A 26,126-nucleotide genomic window follows, 5' to 3' on the forward strand; every position below is an offset into this window, starting at 1 on the left:
TTGGGTTCACAAGTAATTCAACTCAACTCCGATTGAATTAAAAATGTGTTTGAAAACATGGCGGATGATATATTTTCCTGTCTAGAGTGTGTCATGCCGGTTTTGAAGTATTGAAGTAACTACAAAGACCACAAAGCTATTTATCAATTTCAGGTAATTTTTAATGACAGTCACTGCAAATCTATAAAATTTCAGCTTAGATTGGGCACATTATATTGCACCCAGTTATACTTCGGATTATAGGAACTGAGATTTCTAAATTATTGAAATATTGGTCTTGCACACCATCAGAGGTCTTGTTGAAAAGTGCTGCACAAGTGCACACTGCAATCCGGACAATACAGGTGAAGAGCTGAATGTCATTTTCATAGAAAATTAAAATCACTAAATTGCTTATGTTCAGGCATTTTGATAAACATTATCTTTTCAACAATTTTGCCTTGGCTGCTTTCAAAAATTAAAAAACATTTTAATATGCATCTAGTTTGCAGAGAATGACAGATTCTCACAAGATCTTAGGTGTCGCAGCAGCTGCCACAGAAGTCAATTCTAGTTAGGCTGCATTCATACCTCCCTGTAACTACTTGCAATTTTTTTAAAACCCTTAATGATGATGCAAAAAGAAAACACCCCTGAATTATTCATTTAATTCTGAATTTCTCTTGTGTTGTGATAAATTTTTGAAGGCCAATTTGCAATTTTCAGAACAGTGTGACAACAGAATCGAGTACGAGTCAGGGGTCTGCATTTAGTTCAAAACGTCACTTATCATAGTTTCTAGAAGCAAAGTTCAACAAATAACACAATCCAGACATAACAGTTTTTATATTGGAAAAGTACTGTTTCCAAAGCAGTATGTAAATGTTCAGGTAAAGAAACCCTTTGCACAGGCTTGAAAACATGGTCAGAAAATGGAAATGTCTCCAGTAGTGATTAGTGGAAAAATCAATGGCACTTCTGTCAGACAGGGCTTAAAAAAATAAAACTGCTAATTAGAATCTTTTGAATAGTTTCTACAAAACTTGATCGATGGCCATAGAGAAAATTCTTGGATCTTCATCACACCTTTGCATGACAAAGTTTTAAAATGTGATTTTCTGTAACTTCACAAAAGTTGCTTGTTTATGGCCAACAGTTTTGGTGTAGCCTCATTACCAACCTAATTAATGCAGAAAGATTGGTATAATTCTCTCTTTTTGTTTAGGAGTACCAGAGAAAATTGTAAGCTCTGCTCATGGCCTAAATAACGTCTTTTATAAAAAATTCACAAAAGTGGGAGTTACACTAAATTTTTTCTTGGATTCATTGAAACAGATTCATTGAGATAAATTGCAAACAGATAAGTAGCTTAAAGATACCTCTATTTGGGTATAATATTGCCTTAAAATTTGCAAAAAAAATTTAACTAGAAATTATATGCAAAAATGTTGATTTTCTCAAATGCGGTTTTTCAGTTTATTGTCCACTTCCATGTAAACAATACTGCATAACAGCTGTGCTGTGCCAACAGCCTGCACCTCAGGTACAGTTGCCCAAAAATTGATTGAGTTCTAGCAAGTCTCACAAAGGTTTCAAAGCTTTGAGACTGCCCAAAAAAGTTTAAATTTTTTACCTCTCAAAATGTAATTTTTCAAGTTATAAATTGAAAGTCTTGCCTGTGGCTTAGGGTTTTGTTTCATTGGTTTTAGCTGTGACCTGAACCCTAATGGTCTCATGAAAGTGGTTCAAATTTTGATGACCATGTTGTTTACAAAGTTGTCGCCATTACTTGTTCATCAAACCAGTGCAATAGTTTTCCAATGTAAGTGTACATTAAAATGAGAAATCCTCTATTGTGTAGCCAGAAGGCGTTCGTTTTCCCCTTGGACCAAATTGGAAATATTTCCTATAGTCAAGCAGTACTGATTGGGCAACTGTTACAATTATTTGCTCATGTTTCTGATTAACATCTCAACTAGTTATATCCATTTTCTAGCCTAGAGTTTTCGGTCAATATTCAGACATTTTATACCGTGGAGAGTGTCAGATGAATAGCTTTAGTATGTTTCAAAATGTTTGCTTTTTTCAATGCCATATTTGCTTTTGTTCCACCAAAAAATCGTTTACAGAGAATTTGTTTATGTGACCATTTCATCCTGTTGTTTACTGGGGCCAAAAAACATAAAGCCCTTTTTTCTGAGATAAAAATACACATCAATGCTGTTTGCTTTTTTTGTAGTATTTTGTTTCTAGACTAAAGGATAACCGACCCTTTGTTCCCTGATGTGGACCACTGTCTCATGTGGGATTCTGTTGTCAGGTTGTTTGGCAAGTGAGAAGTTCAAGTCCAAAAATTTTTAAGGAAGCAAGAGGAAAATTTTTAAGACAGTTTTCAACTAGGAAAATCTGTTGGCAGAAAGCCAGTAGAGGTTACACATGTTTTGCAAACGAAACCTATCACTGCAGCTTTTTGCTGGTGTGATTATTCTCATAGTTCAAACTGATCAATCCACCACATTAACCGTAGCCATGACCAATGATAGATTTTTCTTGTGAACTGTTTGACAGGCATCTGTAAACTCTCATCCATTTGCATTGCACAAACAGATTTGCTTAATGTAAAAAGGGCCTTTATCACTGAAACTGCTTTTTAGAATCCAGACTCTAATTAATAATTCATAGATATTTTTGTTTTGCAATATCTTTTAGAGTTTTAAAGAATTGCATAACCTGATAGCAAAGTTTGAAAACAGCCTTTCTAAATTGACTGTTGTGGCAAACAGCTGTGATAAGTAGAGTTGTGTTCTGCAAAAAATACAATGTAACAGATGTTGTACCTTACCTTTCAAAATATATATTTCAGGTTCCTAAATGGGAATTATAATTGTTGTCTAATCTAATCTTGATTTTGAGAAGCTACAAGGTTAAGTTGGCCAAATCTATCAATGATACATATGTTATCATTTTTTCTATATTTGTGATAAGAAAAAATGATTTTAATGCATAATTGAAGCCCCAACATATGAACTGTTTTGCCAAAACTTGAAGATTTTTTTTGTGAATTATCTATTTTGAAGCCCTGTTTAGATGCTTGAAGTACGCATTTCTAACAATAATTGAAAGGAAAGACTAAACCACTTTCTGGAAAATAATTTTTTCAGGCACTTTCAGATCAAGGATTATATATTATATAATTATAACAAAAAAAAGAAGGAACATTTTTTAATTGTAAGTGTACTTACTCCTTTTTTTTGGTTCGTATTCGATATAGAATGTTGGGGAATGCACTGTTAGGGGCGCATTGTCCTGGGCCACGGCATTGTGTAGTAGGGTGGCCAGTTCCTTTCCACACCATTTTTACCTCCCTGGTATGTTTCAACTAGGTACTCATTTTCAGCTGAGTGAACTGAGGGCCGTCCACGAGCCGGGATTGAACCCGGAGTGCTGGTATGGCAGTCAAGCGCCTTGAGAACGTGGCTACCGCGGCACCTTACTTACTCATTACTCATTATAAATACATTTTTAGAATCTCTGGAATAACCAAAATTATTAAAATGCTGATCATATTTTATCTTTACTATCCTTCATTTATCAAATCAAAATTATTCATGTTTTATGTTTAGTGTTAAATACTCTGGGGGTGCCTGAGAAAATTATAAAATGGCTGATGGAAAAAAATTAGCTGATCTAAAGCTTGGAGCTTCATTAAATAGATTGGGTAAGTTTTTTATTGTTGAATTTTGTTGTATTCTTAATTATGTTAATGCCAAAAAGCCACTGTGCCTAGATATGAATAGACGTATTAGGCTGTCATTGTAAAACAGAGCTGAATATTTCTAAAATCAAATGTTGCTGATGACAATATTGAATGTGAAACTTGGAGTAGCAACTTAGAACCATCCAGACCTATACACTAAAGTTTGTCCAACGCTGTCTTTATGGCATCAAGCAGCTCAAGCGCCTTTTAAACAGTAATTTTCTGACTGGACTACTAGCTCACAGAATGGTTGTAACATTGACAGCTAAGAAAGCTGTTTTGTCTCCTTATACCTGCAAAGTCAACAGAGTGCAGAATTGTCTTATATCAAAAGGAAAGCGATGTCTTCAACCCTAAATAATTTAAGTATTTGTTAAGTATTTGTTTCCATGTAGCATCCGAAGGAGTTTTTCAGGATATTCAGGCTTATCAACCAGTGTCCTAGTCCTTCCTCTCGATGTGACCACACCTCATGATTTCTATGCCAGGAATTGCAGGAAAATGGTGACTCTCCTCATTCCAAGTGAAAGTTTGCTCATGTCAGTGACTCAACCCCCAGACTCTTGGATCTGTAGCCAGCAATGCTAACCACTGAGCCATCCTCAAAGCTTGGCTGTTGCATAGTCATTAACTGAATATGATAAAACCTACAAAAACTGGCCGTAAAAACTACTTGTTCCAGGGAGCAAAGATTTTCGATAACCTACCCAATAACTTGCAAATTGAAGCATCATTTTTGAGATTCAAAGCATCCAGCAAGGACACAAACTTCGATTTTTAGTCATTTTCTCGATTGTAATTTAATCTTGTAAATTTTTCAGATTTTATCTGTGTAAATTTTTAACCTTTACGTTTGTAAACTTTACTTTGCAACATACAGGTCTTTGATAACAGTAATTTACTTACTGAACAAACTAACCTGTATAAATATGAAAGATTATTATTATTATTATTTTTATTATTAGAAAGTGGAGTATAAAACTTGGGGTCGAAACTTAGTGAATTTTTACATATGTTGTTTTATCTAAAATGTTTCTTTAACATGCTTTTTTACTAGCCATCCTGCAATACAGTAAACGAAATTTTAGTGACGAAAATTAAGATTTCTCCTTTGGTAGTTTTATATAGCAGAGAATTCCCATTCCATTGTAATGTTTTTTAGAAGTTAATAATTTTCTCGTTAAGGTATAAGTGGAAGAGGAAGATCACCGAGTGGCTCAGGGTATGTAGATGATTTTTTACTTGGCGCTTCTATGTCTTTATTATTGTGTCTTCTTTGAGTAATTCTCAGAAAACTTATTTATAATATCATACTGTATATGTTTCTGTCCTACTAATCTACGTTGGAGTGACAGCAAATGCATTTTATTATCTAAACAACAGTAATATGTTCCCTCAAATTCGGTATTAAGTCAGTTAACCATCAGGTAAAGTTAAAATTAATGTTAAGATGCACTTTTTATCCTAGTCATTGTAATATGTATGCTTAAATTTGATATTTCTTTCATTTCTCCTTTTTGAAATGCATTCTATTGATTGTGGGACTTCGAGTTTCTCTTTGTGTCTCCATTGGTCAAAACAACTTATAGCACTATCAAGCTAGAGTTGAATGACTGTACTGTTGTGTTCCAATGCAAGTTTAATAAAACATATCCTTCTTTTCGTTTTTCAGGGTCTGTCTTAATTAATTTCATTTGAGTTTCACGAAACAATCCATACTTTATCTATAAAATTAACCTAAAACATGCAAAGAGTCTTTAGTGCATCGTCAGAAAATCTGATAATATTAAGAATATTGCAATTAATTAATTTGAGTTTTTCAAGGAATTTAGATTTTGTTATTTCCTATGTATTTTAGTCTCACAAGATTAGGTTCCTTGAAGCCAGCAAGAGATTTGACACTTGGAAGTACTCCAAAGGTATTTATAAATTTATTTTAGCACAAGTTAAGGTAACGAATTAACTTTGAGTAAGAATAGATGTCTGAACTAATATCACTTTGAATAGATGGAACCTTCTGTATAAATTAGACTGGTTTCAGTATTATTTGATCGTTTCCAAATGTAATTGATATAAAATGTAATGTGAAAAATTCAGGTGAAATTTGAATTTTTCATTCATTTCTTTTAGAGAAATTTCGTTCCTAATATTCCAGCACGACGGACAGTCAAGGAAGAGTAAGTGAATAAACATAAACAGCCTTCTATGTGGAAATGTTTTTGTCAATTTTCCCTCAATATCTGGCCACCAAGATCGACTTAACAACACTTAAACCCCCCCCCCTGCCAAAAAGCGATAAATTCTTCCTGTTGAAATTGCTTAAACACACCTTATATATATGTATTGCTAAGATATCAATCTATTGCTGAATACCAGTATATTAGGGAGGCAACAATAAGATTAGTGACCGAGCTCTTAGGGTTCTAATTTAAATGCTTTATTCTTGAGATAATTAAGAAGATATAAATTGTTTTAACGCCCTTTTCCCTTTAGATTTTCGTCCCAGCTTTGTTAGAAGCACTAAAATCATAGACATCTTTTGTGTAAACAATGAAAAAACCAAGACCTCTTTTTCACGAATAATTAGCTCCAGCTGGTTACAATTCTAGTCCCAAATTGAGCCAGCTATGAAGTGCTTACACACAACTGGTCCTAAACAGAACCAGACCAAAGTTGGCTCTAGTCAAACGCTGGTGCAGGATGGCTCAAATTGGGCCTAAAGTCTCCGTTATCAACTAGAATAACAATCTCGTATAAAAGCAAGCCTATTTTGAACCATAACTCAAACCTGAACATCTGATTATCACCAAATGGAGCCAGTTTCTTGCATGTTAAAGTAATCTGAGAGTCTGAGAGTTGCGTTCGCTCAGAAAACTGCTTTGTCTTAATCTTTATGTAATGGCTATTTATCATCCATAGAATTCCCTGATTGCTAACCAAAGCAAGTCTGGCCTGCTTTATTCATTCTAGTTTCTATCAACCTTTTTATCTGATGGGTCTGACTTTAAGTAGCGTTGGTACCTTCAAAGTATTCTCGCCTTTTTTAGCCATACCTTTATATATAGTACTTAAGAATTTAGCTTTTTCTTGGTTGAATTATGTTTTGTCGATATCATTTTTCTGATTTTTGTGTCAAAACATCATACATATGCTCCTAGTTTAAGTATGCTGGTGGCAACTTATTAAAGTTGTTTGGTTTTCGTATAGCTTTCTGTGCCTATATCTGTTCTTGAAGACCTGACATTCAATTTCGTGGTTGTGATTCATGATCATTATAATTCTTGATCACTGTTCTTTAACACAAATGGACTCTGCAACTATTTGTTTTGTTTGTTTTAGGCCTTCCAATGATAAGCCAGAGGTAAGTTTCTGTTTTCGCTCTGCTCTTGAAATGATTTTATTGCCTGTAGCAACTGGTGTTTAAACTCAACGGCGCCGGTAACACGAATAAGTGGGCCTAAAAATGGCTGCCAGAAGGCTGCATTGTTTTTTTTTAAATATTGAGCAAGAAATTGTTAATAGGATTGAATAAAAGCGACAACTTATTAAGGTAACTGGGTATCTTTATTGTGTTTAAAACCATAATTAAAAACACGCATACACGTTCATAATTTGTTCTTCGAATTTTCGCAGCCTCCTCAGTGTTGTTACTTGTACATGAACATAATTTGTCGTTTTACACACGGGATTTCATCCAATCATTGGCTCAAAATACCAGTGACCGAAAACATGAATTAGAGCGAATAGTTATCTGTCTTCTTGTTTTTACCTTTGTATTTCTGAACTATTGTGAACTAAAAGTTTTGCTAGTTCATCAAAATGGAAGGAAATGATAAAGAAATATGCTTGTATTTTGATTTGAAAATTTGAATTTGGAATGCTTATAAATCGTATGCTTTTTGAAAAGATCTGACTATGGTTATTTTCCGTCTTTGAGAGAAGTCTTTTGTTAAAATTTTAACGTTTGAAATATCTTTGTCAAATGCTTCTTTGTTGATTCCACTTTTCCTTGAAGTTTTTATTAAAATTGGATCATGTGTTTTGCATTGGACCAATCACATTTTCTTTCGAACTTAATGTCAATAATTCTCAGTCGTCAACTTAATTTTCGTACCTTTTTAAAATCAGTTAAATATAGTAGGGGTGAAGGCTTTTCTTTAAAGAATAAGAGAATTTTACCAAAGAAAAGAAAACTGCAGAAAAAGTGCGTATAAAAAATGCATTTTAAAAGGAGCGAATTGTGAAGAAAACAGGATTTCAAGATTTGTAGGGAAAGAGCCCCAGAGAAAGGCTCTTGAAATCGTTTACCCTTTAAAACCTAACCTCTGACCAGTCAGATTCTCATCTTCACAGGCCACAGCTTCGTCACAACAAGGAGATGGGAAGCGAAATCGAGGAGGGACACCTCGTCGTGGCCGAGATAGAGGCCGTGGTCGCGGAAGGGGTAGAGGAGAAATTGTGACGTCGCAGTCCATATTTTCACAGGGGCCGTTCGCATTAAATCGACCGGGTATGTAAAGTATTATTGCAGTTTTTTATTATTTTGTATTTCTGACTTTAATGACTTATTATATTTTGAGAGTCCAGTGTAGGGTTCAAGGCTGTGTTTAAAAATAATTTTCATTGACGAGAAAAAGTTGCAAGAAATGTGAAATGAACTTCTATGATTTGCTTTAGTCCTGTTATTGCCTTCTGATTTTCATCAAGAGACCCATTATCTTGCAATGTTATCGAATTTTTTGACAGCTTGCTTCCTTTTATTGTTATAAAAGTATTTATGTCATAACGATCATGACGTTATTCTACTGGTAGTGTTTTGATGTCAACACTTCTGAAGTATCCCTGCAAAGAGCACGTGAATTCCCATTCATCAAATCAGTTTTCTAAACATTTCTATTTTTTCAAAGTTAACTAAACACATTGTTAATTTATTCTATTAGATTTTTCAATGTTTCAGCCTTTCCAAAAGTATTCGTAACTCCCCAACCAAGATCAATAACTTAAATAGCTTTCGCCGTAAAAGCGCCATGTCCTTTCTTTTCCTCTTTTGTGGCTATTTCTTCGTTTTGATTCGTTACGTTTATATCACTTTTGCTTAGGTGCAAGTCGAGAAGCGACTTCATCATACTCAAGTCAAGGAAATAGAGAAAGCTGCCATGGCGAACCAAGAAGTAGAAGTTCTGTCATCAGGGAAGGGTAAGTGTTCTTGATCAACTTTTGGTTTACCGTAGAGAGGAGGACACGAGTTCTCTAATGCATTTAAAGGAGGGTATGAATTCTCTAATACGTTTAAAGTAGGGTGGGAATTCTCTAATACTTTTAAAGGAGGGTGTGAATTCTCTTATATGTTTAAAGGAGGGTATAAATTCTCTAATACGTTTAAAGGGGGGGGGGGGGTATGAGCTCTCTAATACTTTTAAAGGAGGGTATGAATTCTCTAATACGTTTAAAGGAGGGTATGAATTCTCTAATACGTTTAAAGGAGGGTATGAATTCTCTAATATGTTTAAAGGAGGGTACGAATTCTCTAATACGTTTAAAGGAGGATATGAGTTCTCTAGTAACTTTCTGTTTAACGGAAAGAGGAAGCTTTGGATTCTCTAGTAACGTTCTATTCATAAAAAAATGGGGACGGTACTAATTCACTTGAGTACACTGAAGAGGGTTTCTAATAACGTTAGCTTTCCAAGATTTTTGGAATTCCGAGTATGGTAAAGACGGCAATGCGGTATAAAAATGGAGACTGGACCAATTTTACCGTTATTGGATAAAGCATATTGCTAAATGTTCAAGTACCAGGGTATTTTCAACGTACTAACTGGTGGGACATTTGTCCCAGTAGGCCTTTTTGCTTGTCACAGCGTTGAAAGAAGAATTAGTACTTTTACCCCAGTGGCCTATACGAAAATGACGCCCTTTTTCTATTGGAAAGACAAATGACGGTCTGGAAAATTGATCACAATTTATTCTCTCTTTGTGAGTCCAGAAAATTCTGCTACTGCATGGCTTAAGAACGTGAAGATTATCATTAAAAACGAACGAATTCAAAGTACCGCGTCACAATCACACCGTTGTTTTTTAGATAGATTTTTAAATGTTTTGGTTTAACCTATAACGGCTTTGAATTTTTATTCAATGTCTTATTGCGAGAAGCGTAAAAATCGCATAGTGTTCAAAAAGCGATTTTTCTTGCAGAGAGTATCTTGAAAGTAAATTTTCTATGAGCATGTTCAAGTCAAACGCTGTGAAGGAATTGCTTACAATTCTTCAAGGAACGTTTTTAAAAAGGAAATCGTTATATTTTGCAAAATTATATTGTTAAATTATATTATATTATTATATCTTGTTATTAGGTGTTAACTTCACTCTAGAGGATGTTCTATTTTTTCTGTATATTCGAACACCTGTCCCCATACTTTGTCTCGCAATCTCGTAATCTCTTTCCTCTTTTGCTGTCTTACACCCATATTGGGTATTTCACTAAAGAACTGGGATTTCTGAAATCGACGTCAATTCTTCATTCTTATTGTGGAGAATTCAGCCTTATGGCGTTAAGATTCTGTGTATTCGGAAATATTTTCACCTTGGTAGGAAGGGATGAAATCCCAGCGCTGTTACGTTAACTCCCACCTAATCAGGAACTTAGCTAACAACTGTGTGTTTTGAATGTACTTCTATGATTTTGTGACCTTCTCTCTAGAACTTTGTACTCTTTAATTCATTCGACAAACCTGTCCTAGATCTATTACTCTTATGATTAAATCTCCTTCCTTTCCTGTTACACACTTTTATAAGAATACTTGTATTTTTGCTGGGCTTCGATACTCTTGAAAATTTTGGATATGAGAGCAGGAATATTCTTAATTTATTCTTAATTGATGCCATTGTATATGAAAACAAGACTGAAATATCATGCTTTTTGCGCTTCTTTGGACCTGGTTAAATTATAGCAATTTTGAGCTCTTCTTTTTCTCTTCTTTATGTGTCATGTGCTAAGGCGTTGATGATCATGCTCCTCCAAATTTCTCTATCTTGACATGCTTGAATGAGTTTATTTCCATTTGTCCTGTTAGTCCATTCTTTGATGTTGCTCAAATACGTCATTCTCTGTCTGCCTCTTGCTCTTTTACCTTCTACTTTTCCGGTTAGCGATAGGTTCTCTATGCCTTTTCTCCGCATAACATGTCCCAAAAATGTTATTTTCCTGTTTTTGATGGTCTATAACAATTTTCGCTTCACATTAGCAATTGTGAGTACTCGCTCATTTGTTATCTCATCAGTCCATGAAATCTTCAGCATTTTTCTTAAAAACCACATTTCTGTTGCCTCCAAACGCTTTTGCATAACAGATGAGATACTCCATGTCTCACAACCATATATAAGGACGGACAAGATATAACAGCTCAGGATTCTCTGTCTCGTTGACATAGTAATGTTTGAACTTGTTAAAATCGATCTCTTTTTGTTGAATGCCTCTTTACTTAATGCAATTCTTCGCTTTATTTCATAATCAGATTTGCCATCAGATGTTAAAAAGCTTCCTAGGTAGTTGAATTTCTCGACGTGTTTTACATCGATTCCTCTTGCTTTAAGTGTACATGTTGGTGGACTTTGCTTCTTTGATACTGTCATCAAGTATGTTTTCTTAGCATTCAATGCCAACCCCACGGACTCACTCTCTTTTATAACTTTATCTAGAATATGTTGGAGATCTTTTTCTGTCTCAGCAATCAAAACAGTATCATCTGCATATCTTCACATTGCGTCCATTTATAACCATTCCATGCAGATCTTCGACTTCCCTCAAGATTATTTCCTATAAAACGAAAACAAGTCCGGCGACAAAACACAGCCTTGCCGAACACCTCTCTTGATCTCAATCCAATCACTCATTTGATTTTCAACTCTAACTGCAGTGGTCTGCTCCCAGTATAGATTTCTTATCCATCGCAAGTCTTTCCGCTACAATATTTTGAGCTACAATATTAATTTAAACGATATTTTTATAAAAAATGTGTACATGTTTGTGTCATCAACATTTTAGTGTTTTTATCTAAGATTTCATTAGCCTAACCTTAGGTTTAGTTGTCTTAAATTCTCTAGTCTTTTTCTTTTCATGCTATAAAAGGGAAATTTTCACTTCTCTTTCTGTTGCATTGTTTATTTTCTCTATGGCCCTAGTAAGTCCCCCTAGACCTCTTTTCCTTAGGTTCATCTTTGCTTGAATTGAAAATCCTTGTATCAATGATAGTTTACACCGTGGAATTCTTGTGACGATAAGGAAAGCGTATTTTCACGAATGTTACGGAACTACCTTTCCGATAAACCTTTTTCAATCACGTGACTAAGAAAGCCCGCGTGAAACGTATGATGGGATGTGTTATATCTTTATATACTGGAATAGTCTCTATGTACTTAAACGATACTGAAACGGTTTGAAGTTTGATTTATTGCGAGGCTGGAGCAATGTACACAGCGTTCTGCAGATTCACAAATTTATGCATTGCTATTAGGATGATTCCTTCTGGTGATATGCAGAAGCCACTATATTGTATACATCTAGCCATTATGGGCCTGTTCACGGTTCAATTTTAAAATCTTTTTTCAGCTGCTTCTCTTAATAATTTTGGATCATCTTTACTGCTCAGACACATTAATCTGTTCAGACATCGTTACTATCTTTTAAGAAATGTTAAAATCTTTTTCATTTTTTAACCGTTCGAATTTGCAATTTTCTAAGCAAAGTAAAGCAGTTTTTTCAATATATTATATTTAAAATTTTAATTTTCCTTCCAACAGCAAGCTGAATTGAAATTGTCAGAACGAATCATCTGAATGGCCAAACCTTTATAAGCCATTGAAATTTGCATGTCAGGCTGTCTTTGATCTTTGTCTTTGATTAGCAGCAAGATTTGTTCTTGGTTTTCGAGTTGTTCCTGGGCCTTCGAGTAAAGCTTGATTGAATCGAGAATGTTGATCCCCTTCTGTACCTAAAACCTTAGCAAGTAACCGGCAATTCAGAATTGTAGTTAAAATCTGTGGATTTGCAAAGTTTGAGCAGTTTGCCAACTGGCTTAGAAACATACCGTGTTCGCCCATCATCTGCTTGTGTATTCATATATTTTGCATAGATGGTTAGGACACGCACTTCGTGTAACAGAACAAACCCTTGCAATGCTAAACTTAGCATACGCGGATGAAAATTAAACAAGACCAAGAAGGCGTCCAAAACTAATTTTGCACTCAAAAATATAATCAAACCTACGGGACATTTCTAAAGTCGAATGGAAAGGAGCTTGTGAACTAGCAAAAGATAGAATTTCCTGGCAAAAATATTTCAGTAGTATATGAGGAACACCGTTATATTTCTGTAAAATATTTCAACTAGAAACTTGAGTTACACCAAGTAAATTTCTTAATGGAAATGTGTTTAATAATGATAATAATATTATATTCACGATTGTTAAAACTTCTGATTGAATACTTAGCTGAGTTCAGCTATTCTGTTGGATCAGATCGAGCTACCTGAATTTGGACTGCGTTAGCTTCACATGGGGCTTGGGAACTGGAAGCTTGGAAGGTTGGGAGCCTTGGTATTTTTTAAAGGGGGTTCAGCAACCCCTGTAGGGCCCTGGTAGCCTTTTATGCAAAACAGATTTCAAGAAGCAACAAAAGAAGCGTGTTATCTCGATTTAAGAACGTTACATCAACGAAGATGATTTACCAGACGAGATTTCTTTATTACAGGCCCTTTTTGAAGCGCTTATTTGTCAACAGTTAGGACTGGAATGCGTCATAGCTTTATTCTTTTTTCGGGAAGGGGCTACAACTCTTGCATAACCCTTGAATTACCCGTTCTTGCATCAATGCCTGACGTTATCCTATATAGATTTGCATGTTTCTTCTATCCTGTATAGAAGTGCATGGTTTTTTATTTAGATTTGTTCCGACTTTTAACTATAATTATATATGCTCCAAATTTTGCTCTTAGTCTTGTTTTATCCGATAGAATTGTTTCAAAGACACGTCGTATGAGTTGGCGTATGCATTTCATGGCATTGACCAAATCTTAGGATTTCTTGTAATGGATTGCTATCTTTCATCCTACAGAAAAGGTGGGCTGGAGAGTGGCGAAGATTCACAAAGAATTTTGAACATGCTGTCTGACTCGGTGAGAAAATGTTCCCCTTTTTCATTAGACTTTCCCATTCCACTAAAAACAACGAATATTTATCATTGGCACCTAAACTAGGCCAATGTGCTGTTTATTTGTGAAGTTTTATCAGTTTTAAAGAAAATCTGGCTTGCAATGTACAATTTAGGCGGTAAGACAATGGTCAACATAAGATTTCAGAAACGTTTAACTGGTACTGTTTCGGTATACTGAAAGTCTGAAAAATGCAGGAATATTTCCTTATGTCAAGTGCAGGACTGCAGTTCTACAGTGCCAGTCCAGTTTGAATCTGTAACAAATCTAGCCTTATGTTAAATAAGAAAATTACAACTTTCTAGAGTTAATCACCATCCATAACTGTGAAAAGTAACTTTGAAAATTCATAAGCGCATCTAAAATTATGACCTTTCTTTAGGGGAAAATGACATATGTGTCCCAGTCACACAGTTCAGCCACAGTTGTGCGGCAGGGGCTTGAAAACCTCTCGATATGCCTATATCATATTTAAATATCCTACCTTTAACTGATTTTGCAGTTTTAGAGGTATTTCATGATGCTCTTTCAGGTTATGGGAACAAATTCCAAAAATTCTAAAAATAGATTTTGTTACGTCATCACTTGACAACTCTACTTTTCAGTTTTACTTGGGTGTTCCTTTGTGCTTTTACCAGTGCCCTTTCATAGTCATCTTTAGCGTGAGATAATGACCGCACTCGGAAAAAAATCCGCAAGAGGCTGAGATAAAGAGACAGCAGGACTACCTTGGGACAAATAGGGCCCTGACATGGCACGCTGTTAATGGAACGTTTGTTGCTTAATCTCCTGTTATCTTATTCTCAATGCAGTTGTACCCCGTTGAGTAATGTCTCGAATAACTCGTACTTTCACTAAGTTGGACTGACTTTCAATTCCAATTAGATTTTCCTACCTCATTCAAGTCAAACGTCGTACCCGGATAAGTCTGGTATTCACTAAGTCAGACCATTTTCCTATACCTCTTGACTGGTTAAAGGATTATTTGTGGTTAAGGCTTTTCTCTACCTCTAACAGTATGTATTATTGACAAACAACTACTAAAGGGTCATCCCCTGCACGTATTATACAATCTTCCGGTATAATGGCTGTTAGAGTGGTAGAGTGCAATGAATCTAGACTGTATTAATTACTCTGATCTAGATTGTATCAATTCTTTCGATCTAGATTGTATCAATTCTTTCGATCTAGACTGTATCATTTCTTCCGATCTAGTATCTGCCAATTTCTCTGATCTAGATTGTATCAATTCTTAATTTTTTCAACTAGTCTATATCAATTCTTCCGATCTAGTCTGTATCACTTCTTCTGAACTAGACTGTATCAATTATTCCGATCTAGATTGTATCAATTCTTCTGAACTAGACTGTATCAATTATTCCAATCTAGATTGTATCAATTTATCTGAACTAGACTTTATCAATTATTCCAATCTAGATTGTATCAATTCTTCTGAACTAGACTTTTTCAATTATTCCGATCTAGTTTGTATCAATTCATCTGAAGCTAAGGATAATAATAAAATGATCTTTCAGGGAAAAATGGAAATAGATGACGAAGAAATCCAGCGTGGTGGACTTATGCCAATTACTATACCTTTAGCAAACCCAAAACTTTTAGGTGATCAGCTGAAAGAGATAAAAGTTGATCCTAGACAGCAGACAGGTAAGTTTTGCTTTATAAAAAATCGAAATTTTTTGCTTTCAAGCAAAGCCTTATTTTGAGATTTTAAACTGTCTTCTAAGTATGATTTGATTTTGTTATACACATTCTCGCATGCTTTAAATCCAATAAAAACAATCCAAGAGTTTAAGAACTTACAACAAACTAATAGGGTTAGGGATAGGGTTAGAGTTAGGGTTAGAGTTAGAGTTAGAGTTAGGGTTAGGGTTAAGGTTAAGGTTAGGGTTAGAGTTAGGGTTAGGGTTAGAGTTAGGGTTAGAGTTAGGGTTAGGGTTAAGGCTTTTTTCTTTGATTAAGTACATTTTGTTTTAGAATCTATTTTGCTTGAGAAGGTTTCGTTTTAGAAAGACATTGTCGCCTGGAAGACTACCACTGTTGAGAGGCATCGCGAAGAAAGTTAATCACCAACAAACATCTTTAAGACAATAACTTAATGTAGAAACCTTTAACGCAGCAACTTTTATATGCACAATTACAAGTTGGTTCTTCTCTGCAAGGATTATCTGTAATCTACCTTAATTGTAATCTTAATGTCCTTTGTTATACTTTGTATTTCTCTACATACACAATACTTTGATTTTATAAACCTTTATGTCCAATTTCCGTGTTCACTTGTAAACCATATTAATTATTTGCTTGTTAAAATATACATTTGCTCCAGCAGGTGTTGAGATTTATATCTTACAGTCCACGATAAAAGGAAGATTTGCGTTCGCTTGTCCAAAGCTTTTATTTTTTATTTCTAGTTAAAGAAGAGGACATTGAAATGTCTGATTTCGGTTTGAAGCCAAAAATGATTGGAAAATTCACGCACCAAGTTACTTGCGACCAGTTATTCAATTCGAATTTTGAGGTCAGTGCAGGTATTTTGCTAACCTTTGCTCATTTTTTGACGCTTTGAGTTATTTTTCAACAACCACGCACCTGCCAATTGACTTCACTGTCATTGATTCTAAAGACTTCCTGAAATCTAGGGTATGCGGCAAGCATTGTCATTGATTCTAAAGCCTTCCTGAAATCTAGGGTTGGCGGCAAGCACTGTCATGGATTCTAAAGCCTTCCTGAAATCTAGGGTTGGCGGCAAGCACTTTTCAATCAAATGTAATAAACCGTATGCACAATGCTGATTTTGACGATAGTGCGCAATGCATTGTGGTAGTTGTAGTAACAGGAGTCTCACTTTTTTACGTTTTCCTTGATATTCACCAGTCAATCTTTATACTAATTTTCGTAAAATGGAAAATCTAAAGGAAAACCCCTTCGTTCATAGAGTTTAATCACGAGATTAAGATTTGCGTAACTACTTGAATGATTAATGGCGAAAGAGATTGCTGATCCACTTACATTCATGTTGTTGCGTAGAATATTCAGATGAGATGCAAAAACCAGCATCAGATTAAGTGAAGTTTTTAATCGAATACGTACGATGAAGTGAAATTAATTGATATTAAAAAACTAAAGTAACTTTAACACACAAAGGAGGGATTGATTTAGAGTAAAAAAGATATGCTTCTAGTGCCAATTTTTTCCAAACTTCGAGGGCCTGGTTATACTCTACCTTCTGACCGAAATATCTTTGAAAACCTGCTGAATTGACACTTTGGCTCTATTTCGACCGTGTAAAACTTGTTCTGGCTTATGTCTGTATACCACCCGTTTTTAGCATTTTTGCTGCTTTTCTTTGTTTTGATTTTTACTTTGCACCAAACAGCATGTACAATTTTTTCAACCATGATCACTTGTGCTTACAGCAATCGTCGTTTCCCTTGGTTCAACTTTCAAATTCCACGTCATAAAAATAATGTACTTTTTGCCAATGTTAATCATAAGCCCAAAAAAGACGGACATACCCCACATCGGTGAAGATAGCTTGTTAGATCATATGATATAAAAGTCATATGAGTTAACATGAGATCAATTATTGCGTTACATCGTTCCGTTCAATTGCGTAAAATTCCTCTGTCCCGCTATGTCAAATCTGCCCACGCCGTTCATTAAATCATTCCGAACCTTTGCATTAGATCGTTTCCTTCCATTGTGTTACATCGTTCCGTTCAATTGCGTAAAATTCCTCTGTCCCGCTATGTCAAATCTGCCCACGCCGTTCATTAAATCATTCCGAACCTTTGCATTAGATCGTTTCCTTCCATTGCGTTAGATCGTTCCGTTCCATTGCGTAAAATTCCTCTGTCCCGCTATGTCAAATCTGCTTACGCTGCTCATTAAATCATTCCGAACCTTTGCGTTAAATCGTTTCCTTCCATTGCGTTAGATCGTTCCGTTCCATTGCGTAAAATTCCTCTGTCCCGCTATGTCAAATCTGCTTACGCTGCTCAGTAAATCATTCCGAACCTTTGCGTTAAATCGTTTCCTTCCATTGCGTTAGATCGTTCCGTTCCATTGCGTAAAATTCCTCTGTCCCGCTATGTCAAATCTGCCTACGCTGTTCATTAAATCATTCTGAACCTTTGCATTAAATCGTTTCCTTCAATTGCGTTAGATCGTTCCGTTCCATTGCGTACAATCCCTCTGTCCCGCTATGTCAAATCTGCCCATGCCGTTCATTAAATCATTCCGAACCTTTGCATTAAATCGTTTCCTTCCATTGCGTTAGATCGCTCTGTTAACATTGTGTGATTATAAGTTTCATATAGGTAGGTTAGTCAAAATATAATCTAACCGCTAAATCAACGAATTAGTCTACAATGCCTGCCAAAAGTTTTGGAACACTGACGTCAATTTCCAAGGTCAAAATCAATCATCCCCCTTTCCCCCACAGAACAATGTTGGTTTACTATCAAACGGATTAGGATTTTAGGAAGCACTTTCTTTTGCGCTTCTTTTATGATATTTCTCTAAATTATCAACATTGTTTTGGGGGTAAGGGGGCGGAAGAAGTGATTTTTTTCATGAAAGGAATGAAAGACATCAAATTCAGCGTAAATTGCTGGGTGTCCCAAGTACTTTTGGCAGGCATTGTACCTCTTTTGACTTTGATGCGACATAACAGGCAGGAAAACTTACGGGTTATTAATTCTTTTTTCGATCTTTTTGTACTGTTTTTATGAAATTTCTTTTGCTGTTTAGAAATGTCAAATGCTGTTATAATGATAGGGGGGCGGGGCTTTGTAACACGAAACTGTCATGTAGAAACTTTTGTGAAACAGATGACACTGAAGTTTGCTATGCATTAAGCAACAGGAATATTCATTGTCGACTTTTGTTTCTTAAAAAATTGGTGTTAATGGAGTTCGGTCGCTGCTAATGGATTCGACGCAAATAATGCGCTGTAGGTCAGAACAATGGATATGCTTCAGAGGCTGATTACATGGAGTGGGCTGTCCTAGTTTACCGAGAAGGAGTATTTTTGGTGAGATCCCGGTATCATTAGCATGCCTTGTGTATAGCAAACTTTCGATTACATTGAGAACGGGCTAGCCCAGTTTGACGGGATCCCGTCTTCTGGCTACCGGGCTAGCCCGGTAAAGCGGGCTGCAGTTTAATGTTTTTGTCCATGTAATCGATTCAAGCCGGACAGGCCCGGTAAATCGGGTTGCGATTCTAAACAACGCATGCGCTATCGGGCGTAAAACACAAATCAAAGCTAGAGCGGAAGAAAAGACATTGCCAAAGACCCAAACTTTTAAATCAGAGCCCTCATAGCTGAAAACCGTTTCTTGGCGAGCGTTGCAGCCATGTTTAAAGTCAATTTAACCGCCAAAATTTTTTACCGCCAATTTTCTGGCCGGACTGGCGTTCTCCGTATAATCGTTAGGAAATTGTTGCCCAGATGACCAGGCCGGCCCTGACAACCGGGCCAGCCAGCTCCATGTAATAAGCCCCTTAAGTGACATATGAAATGATATCTTATGTATAGGGTGCCATTGGAAAAGACTTGAAAGGGACTTGCTAATTATGTGTGTAAATACAACTTATGTGTCACTTGAGTACGACTGCTTCAAAAAGGGATTTGTGCCCTTTGTTATTTGGGATTGAGATGCTTTTGCCCGGACCTTTAAAGGCCACCGTTGAGAATAGTGACGTTAGATACTTTTTTAAAAGAAAAATCCAGAACATGTGTCTGGCACAAGATATGGGGAAATTTAATTGTCAGGATTATGTTTTTATACAAGGCGTGATATTGTGCCAATATTTGTAGCGAGGATTGTAATATGTGATAAAGGAAAGGCTATGATTGGCTGGATTTGCTCTAGAGAATAAACCCCCCAATCTTCTGTGACGGCCGGATATATTACAGCCAATAATCGGATTGTAATATGTCATAAGGGAGAGGCTATGATTGGCTGGATTTGCTCTAGAGAACAAGCCACTAATCTTCTGTGACAGCTGAATATATTTCAACCAATAATCAAATCCAAATTTAATTTCATGTTATGCAGCAAAATGTTAACAACTTATTGAATATGTTGTATTATACCCAGCTTGATTCAACTGGGGTTTTAACCTTAAATAAAACTTGTTTTGCTATTTTGACGTGGCATGATTTGATTTTGCTCAGCACGACCTGTAAACTTCCTAACATTTTAGGACATTAAAGATTTTTCAGGAGCGTTTTATCTTTATTTGACCGACAGAAGTTCCTAAGCATGGGACTGAGTCACAGTGGTTCTGTAACTCGGCAATGGTTCTTTTTGATTACTTCTCTTTAGCAGAGCTTTCGGGCTGGATAATGAGTGGTGCTGTCTTAATGAGCCGCCAAGTTAAATAAAAACTCTTAAACCAACATTTGAATATCACAACAGCCTAGCAGACATCAGAACGAGAATGGATGAGGGTTATTCTAGAACCACTTTTCCTTCTTCTCAGCTAGGTGCTCCTCCGCTTGGCTTTCTGTTTACGCGCTCGAAATTTTGTGACTCTGGCACCCAGGGTACGCGAACAGGTTCTCTAAGATATTTATCAATGACTATGATTGGTTTACGTATTGAAGCCAATCGAAATTTGACCAATCGCATAGCGAATTGTGATCAGCGCTAAGCCTCTAGCAGTTTCCTGGTGCTAGTCCATAACATATCTCAACTGCCAGTGTAAATGCTAACACTCGGGAATCAAAGTTTAATGTTGTCTTCCCTGTTGCAGCCAGTTTTTTTGAAAATTCAAATCATACTTCCTTGCTTTTACCAGGGTGCCGTGACCCATTACCCTACGCGGCCTCTATTTTTAGGATCTGTGGTTTCGGTGACTAGTCACCTACCTATTTTTGGTAGCACATTGTCATACGGTTACAATGGTCACCCATTTCATATCTACAAAAAGACGTCTCATTATCAAAACGGATTTTTTCTAATTTCACTTTTTCATCCTTGGCAGAAAGAACAACTTCTGTTTCTACAGTTTCCGGATGCATTACCAATTAAGCCTCTTTCCCACGAATCTGATGTACATAATGAAAGTGAGGCAGCTGAAAAAGTAGATACACACGTAAGTATTATTATATAATTTTATATTTGTTATCGTTTATTCCAGAATTATATCCTTTTACCCATTTAATTTTGCATCTGATGCCTTGGATATTACATAGGGCCTGTTCATTGGAGAAAGTTATCCCGGCATTTTCCCGGTGAAGCGCGAATCCCGATAAACTGAAATCCCGGCCTATACGAGCGTTCACACGAGAAAACATTTTCCCGGCTAACCGATGTCCCATTTGAGCACTACCGGGATCCTGCCTAGGCGAGGAAATATTATCCCATATTAACAGGTTTCTGGCAAAGCGAGGAAAATAGATATAATTTGCACAAAATCCTTGACACAATCCACACTTATCATCCAGAACGGCTCTAAGGTTATCCCGGCAAGGCGGAAAAATGCCTGCATATGAAAGGTCGATAATGGTACGGACGAATGGTGTAATGAAATGGATCTTGGGAAACTTGTGGGTCTTGTTTAATTGATCTTAAAAAGGCATCGATACCGTTGACGACGACCTTCTCTGCCAAAAGCTCGAGCTTTACGTTGTAAAACAACATGAGCTCTGTTGGTTTAAATCCTACCTAACAAACCGGAAGCAATTTTGCAGGGTAAATTGAGTTGATTCCCAAATTAGGGACATATATGTTGGTGTTCCACAAGGTTCGTGTCTTGGCCCTTTTCTCTTTTTTTACTGTGTCCATGACCATGTATGCTGATGATACCAGTTTGTGCTACCAGTCTCGTGACTTGAATAGACTGAATGAGGAGGTTATTAACGGCGATGACAGGAAACTGGATACTTGGCTACAAGGCAACAAGCTTTCCCTGAATGTTGCGAAGATCATTCTATGTTTATTTCTACCAAGCAGAAATTTAGCATTCTCAAGGGTCAAAATGAGCACTTGAAACTGAAAATACGCGATAATGAGCTCAAAGTAGTCAAAAACACAACATACCTAGGTTTGCAAATTCACTGTACTTTGGATTGGAAAGAGCAGATCAAGGCAGTTTCTGCCAAAGTCTCCAGAGCAGTTGGATTTTTAAAACATGCAAAATTGATCCGTGGCAAAAGCTTAAAACCGTGCTGCTAGGATACTAACGAATAGCAGCTTTGATGCCCAAACAGACCTCTTATTGAAGGACTGGGGTGGAAGACCGTTGAGGAACTCATCACCGATGAATCTATAACGATGGTCTCCAAGTCCCTGAATAAGCTGGCTCCACAATTCCTGTGCGATATCTTCACCCGAAATTCGCTCTGCCCATCATTTAGCCTTCGTAATGCGGGGACCGATTTGAGATTAACGATTAAAAGGTTATCCAATGGCCAGAAATGTTTTTCTTATAGAGGTGCTAAACTATGGAACAGCCTGTCAGCCGAGTCAAAGCAGGCAACCTCTCTGTATAGATTCAAGAAAACTATCTAAAGAAATATTGCTTTCCTTTTATTTTTCATTGCAATTTTGAACTTCATCCTTCATTAAGTTTTAAATATTGCAAATAAGGTTTTCAAGTTTATTTGATTAAAAGCTGTTTCATTTTTTAAGGTATATTGTAATCAATGTTTTTTATCCTTGAAAATCAACTTGTTGAAGGGCAACCCTCCTTAAAAGAATTAAATATAAATTACGAATAAGTAGTTATTTCCCCCGCTAGGCGAGATTCCTGCTTCACCGGGAAAAGGCAGAGAAGCTTTCTCCATATAAACATGCTCTAACTGTCTTTCCAGTAAAAAGCACTTGATTACCATGCTTTCCTATTCATCTCCTCAAGGGCTCAATTATCGCAAAGCCCTTTAGCATGTACTTCTCCATAGTCGGTTTGGATCAAGCAAACAGGTGAAAAAATTGGCGACGTTAAAACAGATGTGAATATCATTTTGGTTACGATTGAAAACGTGGCTTAATCTAGCGTTCTGAAGTTCCGTTCTTTTTCTCAAGTGTAAACCGGGTCAAATTTGGTTCCCTTCCTTTTTGGTATAGTGTAAGAACGATGAAAAAATAAATGTTGTGCCAAAACAAGAACGTAACAAGAGGTCTTTTTCTGTAATGTAAACGGAGTCTAAAGCTAAGAAATAAGAATTTTTTATATCCAACGGATGTTGGAATAACAAAAAGCCTGTTTGGTTGAAAACAGTTTATATAGAAACCCTTTTGAAATGGTAAAGTTGTGTATTAAGAATCTCTGATTATTAAACCACAATTCAATTCTTTTGATTTTTTCAACGATAGCAAGCCTCCGATGAAGATCTCCAGAAATTCTCGTTCACAAATGTTTCTGAAGGTTATATTGGAAAACTTGTTGTGCATAAGTCTGGCAAAGTTAGGTACGTGTTGAGTTGATTCATAGTCATCAATATGAATTGCTTTGCATTTTTTCCTCCAAGTTCGCCTCGTGTTTTTTTGTTTTGGCAGCTGCTTTGCTGATTTCTCTCAGTGCTTAAACGCGCAAGATTGATAATCAGTTTCGTATTTTAACGTTAACTGTATGTAAAAGCTATTACCGTCTGGAGCTTTATCATTCGACCTTTTGTCTTATATTGTAGAAAAAACTCAACACTACAGGTAATATCTCAAAAAATTTTAACGGCCAGCCCATAACTGACATCAACCTTCAGTTAGATTAATATTTGCGACGTAACTGCATTGTATTCGACTTTAGGCTAATTCAGAGTACAGTACTTTTTCAATTATCCGGACTTCTCAGGACATCTGAGTTGAAAATATTTGAATGACGGCAAAAGCCAGCATGAATAAACGATACGAGTGTTGTAAAAGTTATCTTTGAAGCACATATTACAAAGTATTACACTAAATACTCTTATTATTGGAGTGAATCTTTGGCTGAATGCCCGATGCCTCACGCTTCTTGGTGGCCATTTCCCGCAACTGGACTGCCACTGTGGTCTTTTATTATTACTGGTAATCTGATTTCAAATGGAAAGCAAAAACTCTCTAATCACATTTTAAAAAATGCTGGAAATTTTTCATAAGGTTTTTTTCATATTTTTTACGTGCCGATAAATTGAAGTCCGGATAAAGGGTGGATCGGATGAATGAATGAGTACGGTGTCGTAGAAGTTGGAGGTGTTTTGAAACGGAATTGTCCATTAAAACGTGTTTCTCTTGACGTCAATGACCAATGGCCGATGTTTCGCAGAGATAATCAAGCCTCCTACTTGTGAGCTAAATTTTGGTGAAATCTTTAAACTTTCACAAAACTGTAATTTTAGGACTATTTCGACATATTTCTCCGCTTCAATACATATTTTAACTAGCATTTCATATTAGCAACAGCGTACAAATGTGATTGAATTTTTGATGCAATGAAGAAGAGCAGATGATTTGTCCATATGCAACTGAAACTTTGGTGAAGCGTTGTTTTTCACAAAGGCAGAAAACCGTATTTCTCTGTCAATGAAGCATGCAACCTAAGTAATTAAAACAGATCGGTTGCTATTTCTCGAAGATGTAATTTAGACCTCATTTCCATACACCATTTTTCTTCGGAAAGGCAGGAACTTCGTATGAAAACCGATCACCAATTTTCCATTCATTGCATCATGATTTACCAGATCAAAATAGTAAGAATCACAGTTTAAACTAAAGCTTAATATCACCCAAAAAATAATGTAATGTATGATGAATGTGATGTATGAAACCAGACGGTTTTAAAATGGAATCAAAGAGACAAAGGCTAGAAGTAGTTTTGAAGTATTCTTTTAGACTCACGTAAGAAAGTTATTATTATGATTATTGACATACCAGTAAAAATTATGGGTCTTTGTGATATTTTATGTTATATGTCTCATTCTCGACACAGCCTCACTCCCGAGAAGTGTTTTTTATGGAACCCTGTCTTTATCAGGCCGCCACATTCATTTGTAGAAGTTTTAAAGATTCTTGCTTCTTTATAAGAAGTTTCCACGTCTTTTTTGACGATCTTTGTAAACCCCTTTGCCTTTAGGCGTGTAGTACAGTCTATGTTTATCTATCTTAAACTTTCTGGTAATTACCTTGGGCATTTCTAATACAAAATTTCCTCGTTCTTTCACAGAATGCTTCTTGGAAATGCGTCTTTTGATGTCGATATGGGAACACCGTGCGGCTTTTTGCAAGTAAGTTGAGCTCTTCACTTCTTTGTAAACAAAAATGGCAAATTATAAGGTTTTCGTTTGAAGGAACTTGGCTTCATTATTTTAATAACTGGCGTGAACCAAAATTATTACTCTTCTGGTTTTGTTTTGTTGTGGAGCAACTGTCTGCAACTGTTCTCCAAGCTGCAAAGATTTCTGAAAAGAAACTAAACAACAGTTTTACAATAAGCACCTTATCCAAGAGACAGTTAAACAAAATGTAGATCGGTGTCCTTAATTCTAGACCTTCTCGCTAAAACTTCAGAAAAAAATCCCTTTTGAATCTTTGCATTCAAATTTATCTCGTTGGTGTATAATGAATTGGTAGATATCTAATAAAACAGGTAGTGTAACAACCCCGGAGAGCTTTTTTCTTCACGGGGACAACAGGTATATATCGGTGGGGCAGAAAAAAATTGTCTGGGACTTGTAAAATTAAAGATGTCGTGCCAAATTATGAGCTTAGGACTGACTGTGGACAAAAAATCTCAGCTTGTATGGGACTTGAGGAAACAGAAAATTTCCCAGAGAATTTAATTTTTCGAAAAGGGACTCCCCGGTTGGATGATTTCTTACCGATTGATTGTTTTTATGCAGTAAGCAAACTCTACGCACGAAGCAAACGACGTAATATTTAACAAGGTCATATATGAAGATTAAAAAAAATACGTAGGCAGAAAGTGCCAGCTCCAGCAGGCCGCTCCTTCCCTCAGTCTATTAAATGCTCTTATTACTCGACTCTTTTTCTTGACTTAGGATCTTGTGGCAATTCACCTCGACAATAATCGAAAAGAGATGGTTTGTCTCGGCCATGTTAATCAAAGAGTATTGTGTGTACCAGATTTCGACGAACTTGTTGGGAGTGCTGCATCATAATGGAAGAACATAAACAACGAAAAAGAGCCTCCAGAAACCATGATAGAATGCCGCGC

The 26,126-nt window shown here is 36.2% G+C and overlaps 1 protein-coding gene across 2 annotated transcripts; it reads left to right on the forward strand.

Moving 5' to 3' along the window:
- The first annotated feature begins 36 nt into the window (after positions 1–36).
- LOC135696788 (DNA-directed RNA polymerase III subunit RPC4) lies at positions 37–26,072 on the forward strand. 2 transcript variants are annotated; one of them, XM_065216301.2, is made up of 15 exons: positions 37–153; positions 3,603–3,697; positions 4,922–4,958; positions 5,595–5,655; positions 5,867–5,913; positions 7,076–7,097; positions 8,090–8,246; positions 8,836–8,932; positions 13,847–13,907; positions 15,479–15,608; positions 16,373–16,479; positions 20,958–21,068; positions 23,291–23,385; positions 25,116–25,176; positions 25,951–26,072. In XM_065216301.2, exons 2-15 carry the CDS (start codon positions 3,640–3,642, stop codon positions 26,068–26,070), a joined length of 1,164 nt encoding a protein of 387 aa, XP_065072373.2. In that variant the 5' UTR covers positions 37–153; positions 3,603–3,639; the 3' UTR covers positions 26,071–26,072. The 2 variants fall into 2 exon arrangements, with proteins under 2 accessions (XP_065072373.2, XP_088969759.1); XM_089113633.1 differs by having other exon boundaries at positions 39–152; positions 3,617–3,697.
- The last annotated feature ends 54 nt before the right edge of the window (positions 26,073–26,126 follow it).

This window comes from Rhopilema esculentum, chromosome 18 (genome assembly GCF_057945365.1).
Source record: "Rhopilema esculentum isolate cy_ngs chromosome 18, ASM5794536v1, whole genome shotgun sequence".
NCBI classification, from domain to species: domain Eukaryota; kingdom Metazoa; phylum Cnidaria; class Scyphozoa; order Rhizostomeae; family Rhizostomatidae; genus Rhopilema; species Rhopilema esculentum.

Bases quoted from the DNA above. Each gene is read 5' to 3' on its own strand.
- LOC135696788 (XM_065216301.2), top strand. From the start codon at position 3,640: ATGGCTGATGGAAAAAAATTAGCTGATCTAAAGCTTGGAGCTTCATTA. The intron at 4,959-5,594 runs GTATGTAGATGA...TATGTATTTTAG, and splicing joins AGATCACCGAGTGGCTCAGG to TCTCACAAGATTAGGTTCCT. The intron at 21,069-23,290 runs GTAAGTATTATT...TTTCAACGATAG, and splicing joins CTGAAAAAGTAGATACACAC to CAAGCCTCCGATGAAGATCT.